General features: G+C 44.3%; 1 protein-coding gene across 1 annotated transcript in view; it reads left to right on the forward strand.

Moving 5' to 3' along the window:
• MYO10 (myosin X) overlaps positions 1–20,287 on the forward strand; it is a 210,736-nt gene extending 190,449 nt beyond the window's left edge. The window contains exons 27-40 of the mRNA XM_057496186.1: positions 1,727–1,822; positions 4,368–4,461; positions 5,163–5,218; positions 7,081–7,223; positions 7,474–7,668; positions 8,597–8,754; positions 10,726–10,849; positions 11,368–11,665; positions 12,326–12,533; positions 13,236–13,372; positions 14,231–14,351; positions 15,080–15,532; positions 17,174–17,365; positions 18,812–20,287. Coding sequence (XP_057352169.1) covers positions 1,727–1,822; positions 4,368–4,461; positions 5,163–5,218; positions 7,081–7,223; positions 7,474–7,668; positions 8,597–8,754; positions 10,726–10,849; positions 11,368–11,665; positions 12,326–12,533; positions 13,236–13,372; positions 14,231–14,351; positions 15,080–15,532; positions 17,174–17,365; positions 18,812–18,913 — 2,377 coding nt within the window. The 3' untranslated portion in view covers positions 18,914–20,287. The remainder of the gene's footprint in view (positions 1–1,726; positions 1,823–4,367; positions 4,462–5,162; positions 5,219–7,080; positions 7,224–7,473; positions 7,669–8,596; positions 8,755–10,725; positions 10,850–11,367; positions 11,666–12,325; positions 12,534–13,235; positions 13,373–14,230; positions 14,352–15,079; positions 15,533–17,173; positions 17,366–18,811) is intronic.
• Positions 20,288–26,329: the final 6,042 nt, after the last annotated feature.

Here is a 26,329-nt window from a genome sequence, read left to right on the forward strand (position 1 = left end):
GTCATTTCATATTTGAACTGTTTTATTTTACAAAAGTTCAGTCATTTGCAAGAATAGGTGGAAGAATATAATGAAATGCATGTACTTAGGACCCGGCTTTCTTTGGCCACCCCCACCCATGGTTTGACCATGACCCCACCAACCCTCACTGGTCCCCCTACAGACCACATTCTCTAAAGCAGTTCCCTGACATCATTTCACCTGTAACCATTTTTGAATACACTTAAAAAGATTAAGACTCTTTAATACATAATCATATTGTAACATTTTAAAAAATGACATTAACTCCTTGTCATCCAAACTCTAGTCATTTATTTAAATTTGCCCATTGCCTTGCAAATAGCAGTGTGATGGTGTTCTTGGTATGGGTTTATTTCTTCAAATCAGAATCCAATAAGGTTTATAATTTTAATTCAGTTGACAGATCTCTCTTTTAATTTAAATGTTCCCCCTCCAGCCTTTCTCTCAGGCACTATTTATGAAGATGCTATCATGTATCCAGGGTTTTCAGACTGTTTCTTGTGGCCCTGACAATATCATCACTCCTGCATCTCCAGGGAACCTTTTTACAAGTACCGGTCCCTGGGCCCCACCCCAGAAAGCCACCCACCTCCACTGTCCTGCCTCATATTTTCTGAGCTGTCCCCCGGATTGTGATGGGCCCCTGGGGTTCAGAGCCGCAGTCTTAGAGCTAGATCAGAGCTCACCTCTCCTTTTACACACAAGGTGACTGAGCCTCCTGGGCAGCAGAGTGGCTGGTCCAGGGTGGACAGTTTGCCCCTGGGGGTTGCCGTCCTGCTCCAGAGGCTCTGCCACCAGACACCTGGCTGATCACTCCCCTGAGTCACTGCTCACCTTCCGCCCAGAATGTGCCACAGACCACTCTAGGAATTTCTATCTTGATTTTTTTTAAATGCATGTTTTCTTTTGTCTTAGTGATTCTGGCTCTGAGGTTATATGACACTTACTTTTTTTCTAGCTACTTAGACTGCCTAGGTTTGTATATGTAAAATATTTCACTGTGAATAGTTGTGTACTTCAGTTATCAAAGCATAGCTGGCTTTTTCCCCAAGACCTTTCTTCATCAAAAATATTGCCATCTCTGGTCTGATCCCAACAGTCACTTGTGTTTCACCCTGATTTTGTACCTGATCCACCAATTTTAAACATCCAGTGGAGTTTAGGGAGTGTTGGGGTGAGATCAAGATGGTGTTGAAGTCCAGAAACACCCAAATCCTGTTCTTCACCTCAAAGCCCTCGGGGGAAGTAATGTGCCCATGTCAGGTCAAGTATGTCAGGTGTCGGCCAAGGCCTTAAACCACAGTGGGAAGCTGTGCAAAACTAGGTAAGGGCCCCAGCCGGACTAGCCCCCTAGAGGGGCCTTCCTCTACAGAGCAGGGAGAGAAACCTGGGAAGGTGCAGGCCTTTTAGGGCCTGAGGCGGGCGGGCCTTGCGTGGGCCAGTGTGAGAAGAGAGAGGGCCCTGCCTGGGGAGGTCCAGGAGAGGGTTAGCCCTGGCCGGCCAGCAGCCCCCTCTCAGGAGCAGAGACGAGCCAGGCTCCCCCTAGAGGCCACAAGGATCATCATCATTTCTAAAAACAAGGCAGAAAGAGGTATTTGCTTTTTCAGTTAGTTTCCAACTCAGTTCTTAGTTTGAGAAAATTGGTTTTCTCGCTTAGAAGAATCCTGTGTACCCTATTTGCATTTGTGCTTTTGTTCCCTTGCAGAGAGATCATCGATAACACCAGCAAAGAAAATGGGATTGATATCATTATGGCCGATAGGATCTTCCACCTCATCGCCGAGTCCCCGGAAGATGCCAGGTGAGGCGCTGTGCTGGCGGCTTCACCATGACTGCAGCCTCACTCCTGTGCAGGCCTGGGTCCTGGTCCCCTGCTGGCTCTGAGAAGATTGGAACTGATTTTCTGGTTGGGTTTTTCAGTCAGAGTGGTTGAGGAACTTCATCCAGGATTGATTTCTTCTCCCCTGGGGAGTATTCCACTGAGCAGATGTGTCCTAGGACAGCACATGGTTCAGTTTCCAGCTTCAGATGCCACTAAACAGGCCCTTAGCTCAGGCACGTGGCACGTACTGTTACTAGCAGCATATGTAAACCATGCAGTCACACAGAGCTAAAACTCCACCCTCTGGAAGCTTTTGTGCTTGGAAAGGGAACAGCTTGTGTTTGCCTGAGGAATGAAAAAGCAGGAGTATTAACCACTAGCTGTTGATGGCGCAGTGGCATTCGGAGGTGTTCAAGGGCGTGATGTTGAAAAATTCAGTAGGGCAGAAGAGATGTTAACACTTAGAGAATTACTGTATTTCCAGCAGTATTCAAAAACGCCTCACATGTATTAACTTGTTTAATTCTCAAAACTACCCTGCAGGGTAGGAGTATTAGTAAGTATCATTCATTACTTGCATTTTACAGAGTAGGAGACTGAGGTCAGAGGAAGGGTAGTATAATTTGTAAAGCAGTGCAAGTTCCTTCTATGTGTGGAGGCATGAAGCTTCTTAGATTCCTTAAGGAGCTTAAATTTTTGACTACTCACTGAGTGGTATCCCTCATTGGCTGCGGCAAGTTGTCTAACTTTTCTAGACCTCGGGTTTCCATCTCTTCAGCACAGCAATAAAGAGAGTGGGTGTTGGCTGCTTGGTGTGACACGTCACAAGGTCACAGGGTGGATGACGTAGTGGAGCAGCTGTCTTGGCCGTTCCTGCTGCTTTGTGAGTCTGTTGGTTATGTTGGGATGTTTCATCTGCTCTGAGCAGAGCCAGAGATTATCTTCGAGTTTATGGGGGTGATGTCCTTTCGCCTATATTCTTCATGTTTCAGCTCAGCGGTCATTAGCATCTTCTAATGAGTTCTTAGAGCCTTTGGCTACCCCTTGCCATTTGAATGTTTGAGTAATGGTAGTAGCATTAAAGGCACAGGAAAGAATTCTTCCCATGAGAACAAACTAAAGCCCTGTTTCGGTCTGTAAATTATGACGCAAGCTGGAAAAACAAGCAAACGTGGAATTACAGCCCCATCATTCCATGAGGGACTCCAGGAGACCATGTGTGACTTTTTGTGGTCTAGGGAATGCCTGCAGCTTTTTAACTAAATTAGAGGCCCAGCATTTGGAGCTGCCCTGTTTTGTGCCATAATGAACCTGCTAAATTTAACACTTGGAATATTTTAGCCAACGACTTTATGCCCTGAACATTTTTAAAAATTTATGTTCGGGTTCTGTGTTACACTTGATTCAAGAGAAGTTTCAGTTTAAGGGTGTCACCTGTACAGATTGAAAGCATAGCAAATTCTATTTGTGAAAGATCCCATGTGGCCTACATCTTGAACCATATGTTGTTTGCAGTGATGTTTTTGAGCTTCATAAAGCAGTACCTGAAGTCTTTTCTTTGGGTTAACCAGAATTGATTAAAGAAATTCATAACGTTTCCCTTCTCCTGGAGTCTACATATGTTGAATATTTTTAAGCTCTTGGTCACATTTTTCTCCTTTAGAAATCATAGGAAATAGATTTTGACTTCAGTGCTTTACTATAACGTGACTTACCTTTGCATGTAGGTATTGCTTTTTTACTTAAATATCTCATCTCTCTCATATCCTGTAGTTGCCTGATAAATGCTGGGTGTTTTGTTTCTAGTTATGTCATGATTTTGTTCTGTTCAACTTTTCTGGGGTTGACGTGTTTTCCTTTATTATTTTATTGTGGTGAGGCTGCAAATGAGAAAACTCATTTGAAATGAAGGTAAAAAGAGTTCTCTGGTCAAAATAATTTTCCCTTTTCTACTTCAGGCCGTTGTTTTCTATTTTCATCTCCCCTTAGTTTTATTCCCTTAGGCAGAAATCTCTCAGGTAGTTGGAAACTCCATCATGGGAATGATAGTGAAAGCAGACATCAGGTGGCCATTCTGAGCTGTTGCTCTTGCATTATTGGCCTTCTTCCCTTGGAGTTTACTTTTAAAAAATGAAAGGCACTTGAATGTCCCCAAGGTTATAAATAATATCTGCAGTAAAGATCCTTGATGTAAGTGTTTGGGGTAGAACCAAGGACTGCATTTTTGGCTGCCAGTTTCTCTAGGAGCTTGTTATCACCATCATTAAATGTCTGCAAAGGTCTGTGGGACCCAGAGGATGGAGTCATCCATTGATCTGAAATCACAACAGATGGTACTTAAAGGGACTTCAGTTGTTTCCTCTGACTTTGCCAATTGATAGTAGGAAACCCACACTTACCCATGGGGAGGGAGTAGGCAGTGCAAAGCAGAGAATGTGAGTTTCACAGGATGGGGGAAAGGGCATCACTGTTGTGCAGACCCAGAGGCTAGCCCTCCATGACAGTCACTCTCTCCTTCCCACAGCCAGTGGTTCAGCGTGCTGAGTCAGGTCCATGCATCCACGGACCAGGAGATTCGGGAGATGCACGATGAGCAGGCAAACCCGCAGAACGCCGTGGTGCGTGGGCATTGGTGGGGTAGGGGGACATGTCCTGAGGGAGGCCAGGAGACTGGGAGGTTCTAGATAATTTTTTTTAGGTAAAAGTCTAATAAAGAGAACAACAGGAATATTTTGGTTAAATAATCATGCAGAAAAAAATAAAGAAGATTCTACATGGTAATAGATTGCAGTTCTAGTACCTCAAACCATTACAAGAACAAAAGGAAAATCTGAATTTTGTTTGTAATCATGGAAGCACATTACACTTTTCTTCAAAGGACTTAGTAAATTTTAAATCATATTCCTTGTCTTCACTCTGTCCCAGACACACAGAGCCATAAAAATCCCATATTAGACATAAAGTTTTGCTCGCACATAAAACCTTCAAAGTTTACCAGAGTAAGTATAAAATTTAGTGACAGATCATAATTAAATCAGAAAATATGAACTACTGAAAGAAGCTTATAAACGCTGTTCTGTGAAGATATTTTAAGAACAAGACAGATTGTTAAAGTTTTAAATGAGTGAACAGTAGGTTCTGTCCTGTCTAGAAGCTCTCTGTACTCACTAAGTGAACGGGGACCTTTCTGAGATGACAATTTTGTAGTTAACACAAAAAGGAAGAGCCTTTTTTTTTTGCCGTTTTAGAGAGTCATAACGTGGGGGCGTCATAATGATGTACACCTTGCTTGAATGATTCTCTCATTGCTCCCTTCCAGGGCACTTTGGATGTGGGACTGATTGATTCCGTGTGCGCCTCTGACAACCCGGATAGGTAAGCTCAGATGTGACTCTTAACAACAGTAATTAGTTCCCTGAATATACCTACATTTCTCTCTGCTTCTGGACCACTTTCCTCTTTACTGGGCCATGAAGTGATTCGAGGCAGCACATTTCCAGCTGGTTGACCCCAGCAATCCAAGGTTGTCCTCTGGTCCCCAGAAGTTTGATGTCATCCAGAAGTCATCTTCTCTCTGGACATCCTTGCAGTGCTAGGTGAGACAGTGAAAATGTAATTTAGACAGTCAATTAAAAAAAAAAAGTCAGGTACTGTCACACCCCTGCAAAAACAAAAACAAGTCAGGAGCCCACATACAAGAGAAATATTCACTTGGTTAAGGGGACAAACTTGAGCTTCATATAGGAAGCAAATGGCTGTTTGGGAAAATAGTATTCCAGCATAGGGGTGGTTGCAGTTGCCCTTTCTAAACTTAATGAATTTGAAAAGGACTTTGATGGCAATTTACAAAGTATTTATTAAATTAAACCACAAACACTTATTTTCCTTGATATTGCTGCCTTTTCTGTGTCCTCCAAATAGCATGTTTTTGGGTTTTTGAATGCATATCACCACCTTTGCAGATGGTCTTCAGGGGCCTTTGTGACCAGTGACCTTTGTCTTTGTCTTCTCTCTGTTTTTCTTTGCTGCTTGTGAATCCTGAGTAAGAATCAAAATCAGCTTCCACCTGCAGTAACATAGCTTTAGGAAGTGAATAAAAATGTATTCAAGTTGACAACAGAAATAGTCTACTGGGCTGACTTGGAGTTCTGGGGTCTCCATCATCCCACCATTGACAAAGACTCTTCTGAACCGTAGGCCTTTGTTTCTAGTAGGCACCTACACCTACTTACAACCCGGCCCAGGGACCTTTAGCGTATGTGTGTCATGTCAGTAATCAAAGCCCAGGTTCTTGTACTGACAGTCAAGTTTCTACCTGATTTGCATGTGTCTTCTCTTGAATCCCTTCACGCAGTGGGCATGGGACAATCACACTTAGAACTTTCTGTCCCCGCTCCACTTTTCAGTCTTCCTCAAGAGCCCACCTTTCTCCCTTTCCAACTACAGAAAAATCTTTTTTTTTTTTTTTTTTTTTAAGGAACCACCTGCCTTTCCTTGTCTACTGCAATCCTGTTACTCTTTTCCTTGAACTTTTACAGCACTTAACTACAAGGGAACATTTGAAAATTTGCAAGAAATTGTTCAGCTAATAGCTTAAGCAGTTAGGTAGATAAGTTAATATACGAGCAAAGGCTTATGAGAGACTCGGGCATTGCCAGACAACAAGAGATGAGGGAGAGAGTAAATTTCCATTATTAGTTATTCCTGATTTGGAAATGCACTTGGTTCGATTGCTTTGAAAACATCTGAAAAGACTCAGGTGGCTTTTTGTACCAGGCATAATTGAGTGTTTAAGATGTTCCACTCACACCTATTTACTGATCTTCTTCTATTACTGGTGTCTGACATTTCATGACCAACCCACAGAAATATTATCCAAGGCAATACCCAAAGGCAGAAAGAAATTTACTTTGGAGAGGCATCAAAAAAAAATTTTCCCCATGGTCACCTTATTTAGCCTTCCCGGAACTGAGTTTCATCTGGAAAGTTTCGCATGAAGAAATCTTTTCCCTTCCAGGGCTTCATAATGTGTTGCTCCAAGTTTAAAGGTTAATGATGCATAAAATAAATCCTGCAGAAATGAGCAAGGTTTGCCTTAACATAAAATACAAATAGCACTGCAGTTTTTATCCTCGTGACCCATTAGCCAGAAGAAGCGCATTCAGGCTTGGTTCAGACGTAGGTGATGTTGACAGTTGAGCTGAGAGTCTTTGCTTCCTCCTCACCCTGTCGCTCAGACCCAATTCCTTTGTGATCATCACGGCCAACCGGGTGCTCCACTGCAACGCCGACACGCCAGAGGAGATGCATCACTGGATAACACTGCTGCAGAGATCCAAGGGGGACACCAGAGTGGAGGGCCAGGAATTTATCGTGAGAGGTGACCCCCTCCCCAGACCCCACCCCGTGCTTTTCTTTCTTGGGGATTTTGGTTTTCATTTACATAGACATCTGCAGCATTTCCATTTTGAGCAGCTTTTCTGAGTGATTTTTGCCTCTTAAAGTTGCTAAAATAATCAAGAAACTGTTGTGCTCATTTTTAGCAATTATGTAGAAGTACAACCCATTTATAAGCAGTATGTTTGGAGTTTGCATAGTTTTCAGTTTATACCTGATTTCTGTCTTTCCAGGGTGGTTGCACAAAGAAGTGAAAAACAGTCCCAAGACATCTTCCCTGAAACTGAAGAAGCGGTGGTTTGTGCTGACCCACAACTCCTTGGATTACTACAAGAGCTCGGAGAAGAATGCAATGAAATTGGGCACCCTGGTCCTCAATAGCCTCTGCTCGGTGGTTCCTCCGGATGAGAAGATCTTCAAAGAGACAGGTGATCGGTGCAGTGTGCTCATGACTAGCTGGGCCCACCATCCGGCGAGTGCTGAGAGGTCTGGGTTTGCTCACCCCAGAGGAACGAGATTCTTCTGGAGAGCCTGTACTTTTTCTCCCCCAGTGAAGCTCTTGTTGATTTATCTTGGGGGACTATCTGGGGTTAGCTATATGTGCACTTGTATTTAAACCACAGTAAAAAGGTCTTGATTTATGGACCTGCAGAAAGCTTCATCTAAGGACAATAACGTAAGAAATGAAGATTATCCTCTAGGAGGCTGTATGTTTGTACACTTGTGTTTTCATCTTTTTCACCATTGTGCTGTGAGAGCCATAGGCACCCTGCAAAGAGATGACTCCTGTCAGTGAGCTTGACCTAGTAGAATAAAAATCAGTCATGTAAGCTTAGTTTTCTTTGTCAGTTCTGTAAGAATGTTTCTAGATTGTTTTGATTTTTGTTGCTTGTTGTGGTTTTGTTGTTTAACATATTTTTTAGTCTCGTTACTCCCTTTGAAATTACACATCTTTCTGAACACATCGGCTGCTTGCTTATTAGCAATTGTGTTTTCAAGGAAGAGTCTAAGGAAGAGAGGGAGAAGGAAAGTCAGAAATCTGAGGGAAGAGTTTCCACTCTTGCTCCAGAGCCTTGAGAGGGGCTTTGGTTTATGCCTGTTTTTCTTTCAGAGCAGCTGTTGCGATTTATGTATTTAATCCTGAGTTTGTTTTCTGCGTTCTTCCCCTCTCAGCTGTAAACGCCTCATGTCTTTTGGACACCTGGCTGTCTAGCACCTTGTAGGGATTCAGCAAGTATTTATTGAATTAAATAACTAATTGAAAGGACTCAGGTGGAGACAGCAGGCTCTAGTGGTGCCAGATTTCTGGGAGTCTGGTGCAGGAGGCTAACAATGATGTGTGCACTGCTCCTGCAGGCTACTGGAACATCACCGTGTACGGACGCAAGCACTGCTACCGGCTCTACACCAAGCTGCTCAACGAGGCCTCCCGGTGGTCCAGTGCCATTCAAAATGTGACCGACACCAAGGCCCCGATCGACACCCCTACCCAGCAGCTGATTCAAGACATCAAGGTAAGGCAGAGCCAAGCTCATCAGAGCAGTTCATAGTAGCTCACAGATTCTCACCCTCGGACATCCAGGTGTCAGGTTTAGCCAAGCTCCCATTTTATTCTGTAATCAAAACTAAGTCTTGCTTAATTTTGTGTTTGCACAACCCTGCCTTTAGACACCTACATGTGAGAGTTCAGGTGAGATTGTACACTAAAAATATTTTCTCTCTAGGGAGGTGTTAGATGTTGCCACGGAGGCTGACCCCATCGTCAACCTCTGTAGGCAGAGGGATGGTGGTCTGCAGGTTGGGACAGAGGGCCCCCACCACAGCGCTGTGATCTGTGTTGGGGACAACCTGCTGTGCCACAGGTTCCACGCTAGCCCTGGGTTGGGGACCTTCTCAGAGCAACACAGTAGTTCTACTTTTACCATGCAGTTACTAGCTGACACAAGCGAATACACAAAGAGCCCAGACTGGTCTAGAAACCTGACATCTTTATCAGGTGCCTCCAAACTCAAAGAAGATCCCACGTCTCTGGACCAACATTGCCCATGTTAAATTGCAGTTTCCTGTTCATTACGATGAGTTGCTCAGTAAATGTCTATTGAGGGAATAATTAAATGGCAGCCATGCACAAGGATGGCGGCATGCATTTTCCAGGATCGGAGACATGGGATATTCTGATAGCCTGATGCCATTGCTCACGTAGCTTGTCAGTCCCTGATGCAGAACCAGGTCATGGGGATTATTTTTGCTACTGTTCCTCCAAGTTCTTTATGCAAGTGGAATCCCAGTTCAAAGGAAAGAGCTGGAGCTGTGACCAAAAGATGGCACAGGCATTTTCTGATGTACACCTCAAAGGAAATTAGATAATCAGAGGCAAACTGCCTTTGCAGAAGTTGGAGAGGGTCTATTATGTCAGTAGTCAATAACTTCCCACCAAATTCTGCCTCTTGATTCCAAATGATAATGTGTTCTGAGTATTTGGAGCTAAACTCCACCAGGTCACCTATTATCTAAGACTACAAAGCTTTCCATGGAACTCAGGACGCTGGCTACTAATACTTCCATTTCTAGCCTTAGAAAGTTTTTTTTCTGGAGCTTTCTTTTGAGAAAGATGTGAAAACATCTATCAGCCAAACGTTCTATTCCAAACTCTTACCAATTCTTGTGTTCTCTTAATTAATTTGAAATCAGACATTAAAAAGAGTTAACAGAATCTTTAAAATATGGAGCAATACTCTTTAAGAAACTAGACAGGTTGTCCTAATGAAGTCCATGCAAACCTTTTTAAATAAATTTTTTTTCTGGCTTTCAATTGAGTGTGGCTGAAAACATTTTATAGTGCAAGTGAAATTACAGTGATAGAATGATTCTTGCTTCTCCTGCAGCTTTTCTGTTTACTTAACGTTCTAAAAGTAACTGGCTTTTTCTGGTCCCAAATTTACATCTTAGGAGCATAAATACATGATGAGTTTCTATGAGAAGATCTCTTCAATTTCACGAGCAAAAGAGTAGGCAGGCATATGAAAGAGAATCTCACTAATCACGTTATTATAGTTTTCAAGTATAAAGAGAATACAAAAGCCAATTAACAAGCAAAATATACTTTTTAAATGAATGACAGTTAAAGATACACGGTTTGGCGAAAAGATTATTGGCTGAATCATTAGCAAGAGAACTTTAATTTTTTTAAGTGCCTCTAATCTCCAGGGGAAATTTTTAAATAACATGGAAAATACTTGCGCATGAAATGAAGAGATTGAGCTGTGTAAGAAAAATATGAGTAATCCTCAAAGGCAGATTATAGGAGTCTTCGTGCTTGAAGTTGTCGATGCTAGGTCCCCACCACCGTCCCTGGGCTAATGGATTTGTTAGACCTTTAAAAAAATAGTCACGTGTAGGAAAACAGATGACCGTGTTCCTTCACATTATGTTTTTTACAGTAAGCTTGCTTGCTTCCCTGCTTTAATGGCTCCTTTGTTTTCAAGGAGAACTGCCTGAACTCAGATGTGGTGGAGCAGATTTACAAGCGGAACCCCATCCTTCGCCACACTCACCACCCTCTGCATTCCCCGCTCCTGCCCCTTCCCTATGGAGATATCAATCTCAACTGTAAGTCCCCGATCCACGCCCCCTGCCACTGCCACTCCCCCGGGCCCTTCACACGCTGGGGTTCTGCTTTCCCTGCTAACAATTTAGGGCCATAATATTGGCAGTTATTGGTGGCAGAGATGCAAGGATTGTTGTAGTAGAAAACATATTTAAAAGGCATCAGAAAACGCCAGGTCCAGCACTCCCCAGGAACTCAGAGTAGCCTTCATTTACTAGAAAGCCGGAGCCTGAACAGTCTTATCTTCCAAATAGGGAACCTCAGCAGCAGCAGAAGAGTTGAGATCACGGGCTGGCCTTTAAGCATTTCGTACAGGGAAGGAATTCAGTTACGTAACAGAGCAGTGTAACCTGCCCACCTCTCTGACAACTTTGTGCAGTTGATTAAAATATTCAAGGAACATGGGGGGCATGGTGTCATGAAGTAGCCATCTGTCCCCCTTCCTTCCTCTTGTCTGTTGCCCAGATTCCACCTTCTCCAAACCCCCGTGTGACTTCTGTGTGTGTGCTGCCTCTCCTAGTGCTCAAAGACAAAGGCTACACAACCCTTCAGGATGAAGCCATCAAGATATTCAATTCTCTTCAGCAGCTGGAATCCATGTCAGACCCTATTCCCATCATCCAGGGCATCCTCCAAACAGGACATGACCTCCGGCCTCTGCGAGACGAGCTGTACTGCCAGCTCATCAAGCAGACGAACAAAGTGCCCCATCCGGGCAGCGTGGGCAACCTGTGCAGCTGGCAGATCCTGACCTGCCTGAGCTGCGCCTTCCTGCCCAGCCGGGGGATCCTCAAGTACCTCAAGTTCCACCTGAAGAGGTATGAGCTGCCCGGGCCAGAGCTGTTCTTGCGGGTGATGCAGAGAAGCAGCGTTCAGTTGTAGGACTGAAACGGAAGGCACCTGGTGTGGGCCGTGGACCACCAGGTCAGACGCAGGCCACTTGAGCTAGCCTCCAGGGTGCAGGCATCCTATTTCTAAGCCACACAAGCTGCCTCAGGGGCCAGGTCACTTTACAGGTAGTATCCCACTGTGTAGGACATTGGATGAATTTGATTACCACTACCCTGTGTAAGTAGGGAAAAAAAAAACTTAGTTATTTCTTCTGGATCAAACAGGTAGAAACAATCTAACTCAGATTCTGATTAACTATGGCACAAGAATTCTCATACAACAGTGTGAGGCATGACTGGAGTATACTAGGGGCTGCAGAGGTGAGCTGGCAGTAAAGGTTGCTCCCAGTCAAATGATGGCTCTTTGCAGGGATTTTGGTTTGAACTTTGGGTTTTTTGGGGTTTTATTTTAGTATTTAAACTAAACCTGCACAGGGTGAGCAAGGCCCTTGCCAGGAAATAGTTGGTGTTTGCCCCCTTCACAGCTGGGGCCCCACTCACTGTGTTGGTCAGCAGTGACTTGAAGCAACCCAGCTCTCCAGCTGGTGTCCTCAGTCTAGCAATTAACAGTTAGTGTTTGTCTCCTAGGATACGGGAACAGTTTCCAGGAACTGAGATGGAAAAATACGCCCTCTTCATTTATGAATCTCTTAAGAAAACCAAATGCAGAGAGTTTGTGCCTTCCCGAGATGAAATAGAAGCTCTGATTCATAGGCAGGAATTGACGTCCACAGTATATTGCCACGGCGGAGGCTCCTGCAAGATCACCATCAACTCCCACACCACAGCTGGGGAGGTGAGGGAGAGGACTAGCCTGCCCTGTGCATACTCAGGACAGCTGTGCATTTAGACTGGCTATCATGCACGGGTGTGGTTTGTGGAGTGTAGCTGCCCATAAACAAAACACTGCCTGCAACCAGAAGAGACAAATGTGCATTAAAGATGAGTAGAGACAACAAAGGACACATGTGCCGAAGTATCTGAGACATAATCTCACTAAACTGAGAGGCAACTGGGTAGAGATTGCCTCCTCTAGTTGCGATCGCAGACCTAACTCGGGTATGCTCACTCGAACAGGGGTTGATGGGATCACTTCCGCAATAAGGTTGCCACACAGGTGGCTAGAATGGCAGGTCAGATGAACACTTTTTTCTCTTTTTTCCTTTTATAAAACCAGCTGACCAAAAGGAATAATGCAATAAAACCCAGAAAGTTTCTGGTGGAGAAATGTCTGTAGAAGCCATTATTTCTTGGAGTTCATGAATTGATAAAAGGTGGGGCTGCAGTTTTTGTGCCCTTTTCCTCTCAGCACAGGCTTGCAAAAAATTTGCCCAGCATCGCCCCTCCCAGTGGGCATACAAAACTGAGAACAAAGGGATGCAGCACCTTTTAAATAGGAGGTGGCTTGGACCCTCACTTTTGCTGGCAGCTCCCTCTGGTTCAGATGGAGGAGCTTCTAGAGCTTCCAGAGCTGAAGACCTCGTGGTGTGTTTTCCAGGTGGTGGAGAAGCTGATCCGAGGCCTCGCCATGGAGGACAGCAGAAACATGTTTGCCTTGTTTGAGTACAATGGACACGTCGATAAAGCCATTGAGAGCCGAACCATCGTAGCTGATGTGTTAGCAAAGTTTGAAAAGTAAGTTCTTTCTCCCTGAAGTGCCAGCAGATTAAAGGCATTGAGAGCAAGAAGTTTGATGATTTGAAATTCCATTCTATTTTTCGGGCTGATTTTACCTGTGTTGAAACATGTTTCATTTTTTATCTCTGCTGCCATTGTGCCATCAGCTCCCACACCTCCCTGGCTGTGATCTTGCAGCAGAGATGAAAGCCACCAGCTGAGGATTCAGTTTGTCGTTGTTTCTTTGTCCCATTGTTTCTGAGGTCCCTGTTATACCCAGTGTCTTGCAATAGCCTGATTCTAGGGTTTTTGTTAGTCATTAGCTTTGAAACTGGGCAAGTGAACACAAGCAAATGTGTAAATTCTTCATATGGCACCTTCTCTTTCTTGAACCTACAATATTTGATCTAGGACTCTCCTATCCCCTGCTCGGTTTAAACGCAGCCTTCATAATTTCATGTCAATTTCTATAAATATTACTGTAGTTTATTTGAGGATTGGTAAAGAGAATGAAGAAGTAGGCTTTGTTTCTCTTCTTGCTAGGGATTTGAAATAATGACTAATTCATACTAATTAAACTGAGCCCTCAGAAAATAACCTGTTACACAGTTTGATTGAAGGCTGCATGTTTGTTGTCTTGAAATGAGACCAAGATAAAAGCTGTTTTTCACCTCTGGTTAAGTACAGTTAGTGAGGAACCCTGACAAGCCTCCCTCAGTCCTGTTTTTCTCTCCCTCCATCCCCATCTCTACCTGATATTATCTGAGCATGGACGGATGTATGCATCCTGAAAGTAAGTCATGGAGAATCATCTCCTTGTTTTAAGTCCCATTTCTCATTTTACTTTCTAAAGTCCGTTTCAACTTCTGCCTGTAGGCTGGCTGCCACTTCAGAGGTAGGTGACGTGCCCTGGAAATTCTACTTCAAACTTTACTGCTTCCTGGACACAGACAACGTGCCGAAAGACAGTGTGGAATTTGCGTTTATGTTTGAACAGGTAAAAGGGACTTTTAGAAACCAATTCCTTTACCAGCAAGCAGGGGTGAAACCATTAATACCCTTTGTAAGTTCACTGCCAGTCCTTAGAAATTATGCATGGCAGTAGATTGCCCAGCACGGACAGGGTTGGCTGCTCTTACCCACATTTGTAGAATGAAACTACTATGCATTTTATTTGAACTCCTGTGCCAAGGATTGTTCTGATTGGGGAGAGAGACAATAAGGAGTAAAATACACAGTTGAGTTTTGAACAACATGGATTTGAACTGTGTGGGTCTACTTTTACATGGATTTTTTTTCAATAAATATATTGGATTTTTTTTTGAGATTTGCAATAGATGGAAAGAAACAATTTTTCTGAGCTTACTCTAAGAATACAGTATATAATACATGTAACATCCAAAATATGTGTTAATTGACTGTTCTGGACAAGGCTTCAGGTTGGTAGTAGGCTTTTAGGAGTTAGGTTTCTGTGGAATCAAGTTATACATGACTCTTGACTGCATGGGGCAGAGCATTGGTGCTCTTAGCCCCAGCATTGCTCAAGGATTAGCTTTATATGTTAGACAGTCTCCATGCTTGGAAGATATTCATAGCAGTGAAGGAAGTTGAGTACAGTTTTTTAGGGGAGGTGAGTAGAGAAATCCTGACAGGGTCAGAGATCTGTGGGTGGGCCTCACGTGGCCCAGCGTCCAGCTGGTGATGCTGATGACCGCCTCCTCACAGGCCCACGAAGCCGTCATCCACGGCCACTACCCGGCCCCAGAAGAAAACCTCCAGGTACTGGCAGCCCTGCGGCTCCAGTACCTGCAGGGCGATTACACGCTGCACACCACCATCCCGCCTCTGGGGGAGGTTTACTCCCTGCAGAGACTCCAGGCCCGCATCAGCCAGTCGACCAAAAGCTTCACCCCGTGTGAGCGGCTGGAGAGGAGGCGGACAAGCTTCCTGGAGGGGACGCTGAGGCGGAGCTTCCGGACGGGGTCCATGGTTCGGCAGAAGGTGGAGGAAGAGCAGATGTTGGACATGTGGGTCAAGGAAGAAGTGTCCTCCGCTCGAGCCAGTATCATCGACAAGTGGAAGAAATTTCACGGGATGAGCCAGGAACAGGCCATGGCCAAGTACATGGCCTTGATCAAGGAGTGGCCGGGCTATGGGTCGACACTCTTCGATGTGGAGGTGAGAAGGGGAATGGGCTGTGTCCATCCTGGGCAGGCAGGCTGCCGCTGCACAGATCAGCTTGTGCTGAGAACGTAAATCAGGGCGGCCACAGCCAGGCCCAGAAGGAGGGTGGTTGGGATGGAACACTTAGCTCTCTCCCAGCCTTTGTTAGAGTCCCCAGGTCTTAACATTAGCACACCCTCCCACCCACCAAAAGCATTTTCCCTCTTCTACAGTAAATGCTTTCACAGTATTAGAAGGGAGTGGAAAATTTAAGATGTCATCTGTTCTTAAATAATTTCTGTGGAAGTTCTAGATTGAATAAGTAAGTGCTGGTAAAAATCTACATTTAAAAATTTGTTTAGATTTATGTACACAAAATTAGAAACTTTGGTTATATTTGGATTTTACATTTTTGTTCTTTCCCTTAACTGTTTGCAGGAAATAATTTCTAATTCACAATTGAAGTTTAGCTATTAGCATCAACCCAGTACTGATTCATACCTTTTTTTTTTTAAAGTAGACAATTTTTTGAAAGTAAGTATTACTAATGGTGTAGATCAAGGGTTGGCAAACTGGTCTGAGGGCCAAATCCCACCTGCTTGTTTATAAATAAAGTTTTATTGAAACACAGTGATGCTCATTCCTTCATGTTTTTTTTCTGGTTGCCTTCACACTAAAATGACAGTCAAGTAGCTGTGACAGGGACCACAGGGCCCACAAAACCTAAAATATTTACTCGCTGTCCCTCAACAGGTAAGTTTGTCAGCCCCTGGTCTAAATGAGCATCCATTTTTCTTAGGATCACAATTATTCAGCATGTTACCTGATGACTTTTAAATGAGGCCCTGTAAAAGTCTAAATATCAATTATGCATTCCAAGATCCCTTCATAGATTTCAAGTTGGATGCTATCTTTGTTTGGTTGATTCAGTTAGGTTCGTTTTTAAGTATAAATCAGCTGCTTTATACAAGTACCTCCTGCTCTCAGTGTCATTAATGTATAATCCCTCCTGTTTATACTGGTTCAAACCAGCCCCGTGTTACCTCCTCTTAAGGGCTCTTATTTTATGCCACTGATCCACGCAGGGAATTCTGTCATTAAGGCAATGAGATCCCCTCTTACCACTGTGTACACAGCTGGTCGTCACCCTGCTTATCCAGAGCCATGGTTTTTAAGAGGAACCAAAACTGCTCGGCGGGGAGTGATTTGGAGAATCTCCTCTGTGATCCTAGATTTTGTGTTTGAAAAATAATCCGGACAAGGAATGGAGGCAGAATGAGAGACAGAGAAACAGACTGGCCCGGGCTGCTTGATTTGCTAGGAGATCATCAATAACTTCCTCGTCGACAGCCACTTCTGCGTAGCTAATCAGATGACGAGTAGGGTGATGTTGAGAGGCAGAGAGAGTCAAAGCAAGATGTTAGCATTGGCTGATCAGGCTTTCCCAAATACACAGCATCAGTCACCCAGTAACAGATCAATCAAGACACCAAAGAGAGAGCATTTCTCATACAGCAATTATCCCAGGCTTAAAGACACATGGAATGTGTTCAGTATTCTGCAGAGGGTTTGACTCGGAGCCTGCCTTGTGGTTTCTATGTGCTGTGTCACTAAATGCTGTGTGATCTGCCTCTTACCCTGACTCTTGCCCACCAGTGCAAGGAAGGCGGCTTTCCCCAGGACCTCTGGTTGGGTGTCAGCGCAGACGCCGTCTCCGTCTACAAGCGTGGGGAGGGAAGACCATTAGAAGTCTTCCAGTATGAACACATCCTCTCTTTCGGGGCACCCTTGGCAAACACGTACAAGATCGTGGTTGATGAGAGGGAGCTGCTCTTTGAAACCAGTGAGGTAAGAGGCAAGCCAAGGGAATACTTTCATTCATGACCTTGACAGACTAGAAAACGATGCCACATTTCCTGGTGCCTTTGACCAAGTAATTGTATTTGACTATTGTGCTTAAAAATACATGAAAATAAGATATAGGTCCCTCCCCAGCTGCAGGTTCCTCACAGACCAAAATCTGATAATCCCAAATTTCTTCTCTACAACCTTTGCAACAGAGAAACTTGGTTCTGTTATATCAGGGAGTCTTACCTATGGAGGAAAGGAAGAGAAAAGGAAATCATAGACATGTCCAAGAAATAATATATATATACTTTGGCAGTAAAGCCTGTTTGTGAATTAGTAGATGATTACAGCAGGGAATTACAGCTGTGAAACTCAGCTCTGGTCCCTGTCCAAGGAATAAGAGGGAGCAAGGGTTGTGACCATTCGAGGCATCGCTAATTCTGGCTCCCCAAAATCACGAAATAGGCCTCTAAACATGTATGCCATCTGTTCCAAAGCTTAAAATGTCGTAAGGATGATGGTGATATAAGAAGCCTATTGAGTCTCCATGTAGGGAGCTGCTAGCCAGCAAAGGTGGGAAGTGGAGATGAATCGCACACTGGCCCTTTGGAGGCTGATGTAAAGTAACAGAGGCAAGGTGAAGAGAGTGTTGGAGACGCTGGGAGGCAACAGTCAGACCAAGGATGTGGTGCTGGAGGTAGATTAGCTGGTGGGGGTGAGTAGTGATTTGGTAACAGGTGGGGGCATCAGGCTCTCAGGCTGGGTCAACTGCAGTAGGCAGTGGGGGAAGTGCTCTGGGATCTTTTTGGTACCTGACATAACGACAGTGATTTTATAAATAGTGTTGGGGATGGGGGGTGCAGTGGAAGAGGGAGATTAGGGAAATGGATGCCAGTTGGGGTGCCTTAACAAGGTTCTGGGCCGGCCATGAGAAAGGAAAGGGGGGAGGCGCAGTGACCAAAACACCCGAAGGGACTCACACCAGATGGCAGAGGACAGGGAGCAGAACTCAGCAGCTGCCACTGGCTCCCAGGCCCCTCCGGCCTCAGTTCTGTTCTTAGAGGAGTTGATTAGGAGATGACCCAGCCTGTGGGCTCTGTTGTTACCATTATTTTAGGTGTGACTAGTAATCCCCTCCCTAATGATACCAACAAGTTGGAGTGTCCTTGAGTGGCTGTGCTTTTTTAATGTACAAAGCCCAGCAGTTTTCCATCAAGACTGTCGTTTTTACCTGAGAGAACCACCAGGTGGTGTGTGCACACCGTCTTTGGAAAAGCTGCGATAGGTAAAAGCAGCTGCATTTCTGGCTTCGTTTAAAACGAGCCTCTGGCTTTTTGCTCGGAGGACAGGCCCTTGCTCGCCTGTGCTGGGCCAAGGACATTTGGTTTTTAAGTCTGGGCCTGTTGACCTGGTGGAGACCAATGACCATGTGCTTCCCCTGGGCAGGTGGTGGACGTGGCCAAGCTCATGAAAGCCTACATCAGCATGATTGTGAAGAAGCGCTACAGCACGTCCCGCTCCATGAGCAGCCAGGGCAGCTCCAGGTGAAGGCAGGCGGGAGTGGACACATCTTCGGTATCTGAACTCACCACCCCTGGCCTCCGCTGCTCCCGCGTGCAGTGCCCAAAGCAGAGCTGCCCGTGCTCTCCAGAAGCCCCTCAGTGGGGGGAGGTGTCTCTGAGGGCCCTTATGCCCTGTCAGTGTCAGTGATCATGTATTAGGCTGTCAACCTAACAGTCTGCTCTGTTCCCAAAGCTTTACTACTCTTAGATGACACATGCCTTAAGAGAGGAAAAAAGCCTACGCTGCCATCAAAGCAGCCAGAAGTGCCTTAACCCGCGGAACCAACACTAACCGACTTAACTGTGCTACTGAGGGGAAATGCTTGCCCACCCCCTCCCTCCCTCCCCCTGCCTTTTGGGGGAGACTTTCACAGCTTGGAAGAGGGGGGGGTGTTTGTCCACCAGTTATGCACTAACCTCCCAGCCTGATTTCCCGACTTGAGGGAAGGTGAGGGAGTGGGGAGGGGGACAGGGAACACAAGGGGACAGTGTATTTTGGTTGGAGTGCTGCTGGCAGCCTTCCTCGTGGACATGTTTTAACTTTTTGTCTTCGTTTCATCTTTTAATGTGCTTGCCTGTGCACGCATGTGGTCATAAACTCATCACTTTAGTCATTGTTCCATGAGCATTAAAAGCAAAGGGAGAGAGGATGTGCAATGGTGTAAACAGTCTGTCTGTATATTTTAATAGTTCAGAGTTATAGTTTTCAGTCATTACTTTATCAGGTGGTTTTATTAACAAACCGGAATCCTGCATTTTCCTGTCTTTGCTGTCTTCCAGAAACCACATCTTGACTGTTTTGTTGTACATGTAGCAAAGTCTGCATTCTGTGTCTGCTGTGTTATAAACAGACATGCAGCCTACAAATAACTGTATTTATAAACCACTCTTAAACAGCTGGCTCCGATGCTGTTTTTAGACTATATGAAGTCATTTTGGAGTCCTTAGTTTATAAAGGATTTAAGAAATGTTTCTCTGAAGGTTAGCCTCTGTCACTCTGGGTAGGTTACCACATAACCATGTTGAATATGGGGAGAGGCTGCATTTCCAGAAGGTGTAACAAGTGAGCAAACCTCTTAAGGGACCCTGACATGACATGCTGAGGCTTCAATAAGATACATATTTTATCCCAAGTCTGTAATGGCGGTCTGAACAAGACACCTGTAAATAAATTAGTGTTTATGACCAGAAGAAAAATAATCTGGTCTTGGACTTTTATTTTTATATGGAAAAGTTGTAATGACTTAGGCCATCTAAGTCTACCCACAAAGAAGAAAGAAGTTTGCCTTATCCCATATGGACAGCCATGTGAAATCACTGTTGGCTCAGAGAAAGTCTGGCAATAAAAGATACTAGCTAACATGCTGTGTGTTTTCTTGATGGGGGCAGCTTTAAATACCGTATGGGGGGTTACTTAGTTTTGGTTCTTTTGGTTTTAATGCTTATGGCTTTGGAGTGTCTGAGCTGTGTGTTCAACACAGAGTGTGACTCCAAGTTAGATGGTAAAAGGAAGGATACAGTGAAATCACAGAAATCTAAGGACTTGAAATGTGTGCTTATGTCAAACACTCTCCTATTGCCTGTCTCCAAAGTATGCCTGATCGCAAAAGCATCCTAGAATCCACTTTTAGCCCTGCTCACTGGAGCAAAGGACATAGGTGGCCATTTGGCCACCTATTTAACAAAAAACCATCTCGGGGCAGGGGTTCTCACCTAGAGAAGCCACCCAGCTGATGTGGGACAGGAGCAGCACCAGGTTCCCAGGTTTCCCCTTCTTACCCCTTTATTCCCACCTCTGCCTGTGTCCAGGAGTGGCCACTCTCCACTCCCCAGAGACTGGGAGGTAACCTGAAGCCAGGTGCTGCTGAGCTCCTGTGGCCCCTAGCGATGAAAAGAAAGGTGAGCTAAGACCCGGATGTTGTGCCATCCTTTGTTTTCAGGCCCAGAGAGAAGTTGGTAGAAGAGCTTTTTCAAACACTGCTTACCACTCAGGATGCCCTCTGTGACTTGAACCCCAGAAAGCTGCCCCTGATCCTCAGTTACATGAGAAAGCAGGCAAAGAAAGGCAGAGTGACTCAACTAAGCCAGAGCATAGGTCTCCTTACGTGCCGAGAGCTTCTATACCCTTCACCTGGTTTCCCCAATGGTAACCTCTTGCATAATCAATTGAGCAATATAAAAATGTCACCTACAGTTAGGATTTTGATGCCATGTGTTTTGTAAGGAATATAGTGCCCAGTTTCAAGGTTCCTGCTTTTAAGCATTTCTTGTCTGATATTTTGAATGATACTCCTTCCCTCCCTACTTTTCTTCATCACAGACTGGCTCAGTATCCCTTCCCATTTCTATTTAACCATTCAGCAGTTTGACTAGAGCCTCTCCAGGGCAGAAACTCCCCTCCACAAACCCTGAGAAAATCTGTATCACACCTGCCTCAGTTGTTGCAGGGCCTCAACATAGCCATCAATGGCGAGCAAGCCCCAGCTTTGAAGAAATTCATTGTGGAGATAGATGCTCATGAAAATGCTAGATGGCCACAGGGTGACACAGCAAGAGTCAGATGAGTTTCAGGAAGCAGTGTTCAGGTGCCCAAAGCAGGTAGGTCAGTGTGACTGGGCTGGCATGGGGAGGACTAAGGGTGCAGGGGTGGCAGACCTTGAGCTGGTCTTGCCATAAAGGCAGAGGGCCCTGGGAGTAGCAGAGCGCAGATGTGGAGAAGGTGTCAGGGCAAAGGTCAGATGCCATGTTGAGGCTCCCTTGCCCCAGCTGCAGCTGGTATCTTCATTGATCATGCCTCCTTTCCATCTTTAGTCCCCTTTCTTCTCTGCATATATGCTATTCACAGACTAGATAACCCAGAGGGATCTTTATAAACCATAAATCCAAGTAACATCCCTCCTATTAAAAACTCTCCTATAACTTTGTGTCTCACCAAAATAAAAATACTATAGTGCCGGTCCTTTGCCCCCACTCACCCGCCTCCGACCGTGTCTCATGCCACTCTCCCTCAGCATGTACCTCAGTCATGCTTCCATTTGGTCCCCGTCATGTCAGTGCCCCAACGCTGATGTTATCCTGGTGTCTTGCACTTCAGAGCTGTAATTCCCAGGACACCTGGGAGCTCTGGCGGTGATGTCACGCCGGCTACTTATCAATGGACTCTTCAGGGCAAAGTAGTCCTGCTCTGTAGTGTTGGCTGATTTTCGTGGTGTCAGTATTCTCACTATGGCTAATTCCAAGCTCCGAGGTGACATCGCTGAACGCAGGATTGGAAAGGGATGCAAGGCCAACTCCTGCAAGCTGGTAGGGGCCTGGGCCTACACACCATGGAAAGGACATACCAGTAAATAATTGTTTAATAAGAGTCTGCATTTTACTCATAAGAAGCCCTTGTAGTGAAAAGAAGATGCTAATAAGCTTTAAACACTGCATGGGGGGGAAATTAATGTGGAAAAATTAAAGATTTTCAAAGTGTGTAATCTGTTTCTATCTTTAAATTTTCCCAGGGACTTTTATTTCCCCTTTCAAATAGTAATAGGATTACAGGTGATGAACAGTTTGAGACCCAAACAGGGTCTACTACCCCAGAGGCACCCAGACATGTGCTTAGTGGGAACCAGTTGCCAGAATAAGAGTTCTTATCATTCCCTCATGACACCTGAAAAGAAAATGAGTAATTCCTACAGCTCTGATCTCCTGGGGGAATTGTTTTTCCATAAGTTCATTTAGTGACTTGACATTGGGGAAATGTAATAGGCCTCTTGATTAGAAGGTAACCCCAAGGATTGACACCAACCACAACATGATTGACTTTAATTTACTAAATACTAAATTCTTGCTGTTAGAATAAAAAAATCACTATAACGTTTACAAAGGGAACAAACTTTCTTAAGTTGCCTAGAGTCTACTTGAGGGTAAAAAGATAAATGAGTATATGGCCCATCTGCGTCAAGAGTCCAAAAACACTGCAAGAAGAGTTTTCAAAGGAAATAATTGAGCCAAAGAAAATGCAGATATGTGTAGCGTGAGCACATGCCAGTGGAACGAACCAATGAAGGCAATCTAGGAGGCAAAAATGAGCAGAAATGGATTTCTAAGTATTCCTTTGTACACTCTTTCCATTGTGTTTTTCCCTTGACTATCTTTGATGGGATCAGTGGCATTAGTTAGCCATTTGCTCAGCACTTACTGCCTTTCAGACTTGGTGCTAGATGTATTACCATCATTATCTCAGTGTGTCCTCACAGTAGCCATGATGTAGGTGCTAGCAAACATTAGGGATACTGAGGTTTAGAAAGCAGTTACTTAACTCACTGTTACAGTTGGCTTTGCTATGCAACAAACCACTCCAGAAGTGGGTGGGTAAAACAGTCCTTTCTTTAGATCGTGATTCTGTGTATAGGCCAATAGCTTGAGCTGGGCTCACCTGGGCAGTTCCTGCTCACTCAGGACTCTTCAAGTGCAGCCAGGTCAACTTTGTTGATCTTGCCCTGGCTTTCTCAGATGTCTGGGGCCTCAGATGAGATGGTTGAGCTCTGCTCCATACGGTCTCTCATCCTCCAGTTAGCTAGCCGTGGCTGTTTCACAGGACATTTGGCAAAGTCTCAAGAAAGCTAATAGGGACAGGCAAGGCCTCTGAAGCTTAGGTTTAAAACTGGCACTTTGTTATTCTGCCACATCCTGTTGGCTTAAGCAAGACCCAGTGCTGGACCAGAGCCAAGAAGTAGGGGCAGCAGACTCCATATCTTGATGGAAGTTCCTGCATTGTTGCTCAATAAGAGGTAGGAGAATTGTGGCCATTTTTGTAATTTACCACACTTGGAAAAATCACAAAACTACAGTGGACAGATGATTCAAATCCAGATTTGTCAGACTCTGAAATCTTGCTCTTATCACAAAGTCATACTTGAATCCAAATACTTTATATTCTTTATATGGCCACACCCATCCTATGTGGCAGTTTACCACTGTCCCATCACCAGCTTCCTCTAATTAGACACATAGTCCGTTTAAATAGACACATGCCCACCACGGTATTCCCTTTTCTAGATATTTGCTCATATTATTCTCTTGCCTGAAATGACCTTTCTCCCTGTTCATATTCTCTTCATCTGTGACAACCTGGTTTCAATTTTTATTTCTTCACAAAGCTACCTGTGGCAGACTGCTAATCATCCCCCAGTAATCTGTCCATTCTCTCCTTTTGCCTTTTAGTACTAGGATTTCCCTAAGCTCTAGTTTACACTGATGCTAAGCTACAGAATGTCTCCCAGCCTCCCTTGCAGCTCAGTATGTGTGATCGTTTCAGAGCATTTTGCAACTTCTTGATACTCCAACCTGTGAAATGGTGAAGTCCAATTTCCATGACTGTCGGCCAGCCATAATGACTCCACTTCCAATAAATAGAATGTGGTGGGAATGATAAATGTGTGGTTTACAAGGCCAGGTCATAAAAGATGGCATATCTCTGCCAGCTTTTTCTCTTGGGACACAGCTTAGGAGCTCTGAGCTGACACAACAGAGCTCACCAACCTGAAGGTGCCATGCTAACAAGACTGTGGAGGGAGGCCACATAGAGCTAAAAAGCCCCAGGTGTATCACTCCCAAACTGTTTTCCTGACCTCAACATAGGATCTGTGAGTGAATCTTCAGATTATTCCAGCCACTACCTTTAAGCCACCCTTCATGCAAAATACACTTCCTCCCACTCAAGACCCATCAAAGTCTTAGCAAGGCACCAGGTTCAGGCAGGAGGCCCAGGTTCTTGTGATCTAAATCAAGTTCCAGTGTGAATGAGGCAATTTGGGTGTCGTTCCTGAAGTACATAGCTCATTGATTAACATTCTTCTAATTGGAAGCTCTGTGTGCTAAAGAGACAAGGTTCTGTCCTCCACATACAATAGTGGGGCTGGCGTAAGAGAATTGCTATTGATACTCTAATTCATGAAGGGGGAAAAAGGCATATAACAGGCAGTAGGCCATGGCATTTATGGAAAAAGGATGACTCAGATGCTATATCCAAGAATCCACGGAAAATGATTCTAGGTAGTGGAATTGAGTCCTAATCATGGAACTGAAAACATGTACTCAGCTGGATTTCAGAAATGCATGATGGAGAGAGGTAAATAGTTTGGGCCAGAGGACCAATTGTGGTGGCTTTAAACATATCCACAGATTATTTGATAATCCTCCTATATAAGGGTGGAGGCTAATTTTCCTCTCCCTCTGACAAACAGAATTTGATGGAAGGGATGCTGTGTGTCTCCCAAAGCTAAGTTGTAAAAGGGGACGCAAGAGCTTTTGTTTGACTCTCTGGGTTGTGTGTTTTTGGAGCCCTAGAGCCACCACGTGGGGAACCTAGAGAAAGATGCCCAAGGAATTCACAATATTAACCACCAGACATGCAAATGAGTGAGCCTTCACATAATTCCAGCGCCCAGCCTGCAAGGTGACTCAGCTGATGCCAAGGGAAACAGAGATGTGCTGTCCCACTGAAGTTTAAGCCACTTCCCTAAGCCAGAAAGAGGAATGGAAAAGATTTTAAATTGTCATTATTTACAGCCAATACAATGAAGCAACTAGTTTATCAGCAGATCATTTTGGATCTTCTATCAGAATTAATGAGAGAATGTAACATCACTAGATAAAAAGCCAGCATTTAAAAAACCAATTGCATTTCTATGCAGCAGCAACAATTATAACATTTCTGAAACAATACCTTGTCCAATGTTATCAGGAACATTGAACATTTAAGAGAACCTCCAAAGAAATACTGTATCCTTTTATGTCAAAGCCCGGGCCATCTCCTTTAGGCTGCAGTGTGAACTAAGATGCAAATTGATCTGCAAAAGCATTTGAAATGAAGTGAAGCAGAACATACTAAGACAAATATTAGCTAATCAAAAACAAAAATATGTTGAAGATAGAAGAAAATTAGTTTGTAAACCTATTTATTTGTTACACAGTTGAGGAAGCTAAAGACTCATTCTAATTTGATGGTCCTTCCTCTTAAATGATGCTGAGCATGGAACATAGTAAAAAGATCTAACTTCTAACATAAAACAAAATATATCCCTTCACAACAAAGAGGAAGTCCCATTTACTGGCTAGTAGAGAGCTTCTGCTTGAAATGTTTATTGTATATTTTAAACCATCTGGCCTGCTGCTTGGTAGAGTCATGAATTTTTTAAAAGTAAATTTCTGCTGCTCAACCAGAGCGTGGTACCTAAAATCATCCATGTGAGAAATACATTGACTGCAAATTGATAACTGACATTAAGCACACCCCTTTCCCTGATTCGGCACAAATGGCTCTGTCATTCAGGCCTCAGCTTGAATGTCACCTTCCCAGGAAGGCCTTTGCTTTCTGGAGCTAGTCTTCAGTGCGTCCCCATGTTTTAAA

The sequence above is a fragment of the Manis pentadactyla genome, chromosome 2 (assembly GCF_030020395.1).
Source record: "Manis pentadactyla isolate mManPen7 chromosome 2, mManPen7.hap1, whole genome shotgun sequence".
In the NCBI taxonomy this organism is placed as follows: Eukaryota; Metazoa; Chordata; class Mammalia; order Pholidota; family Manidae; genus Manis; species Manis pentadactyla.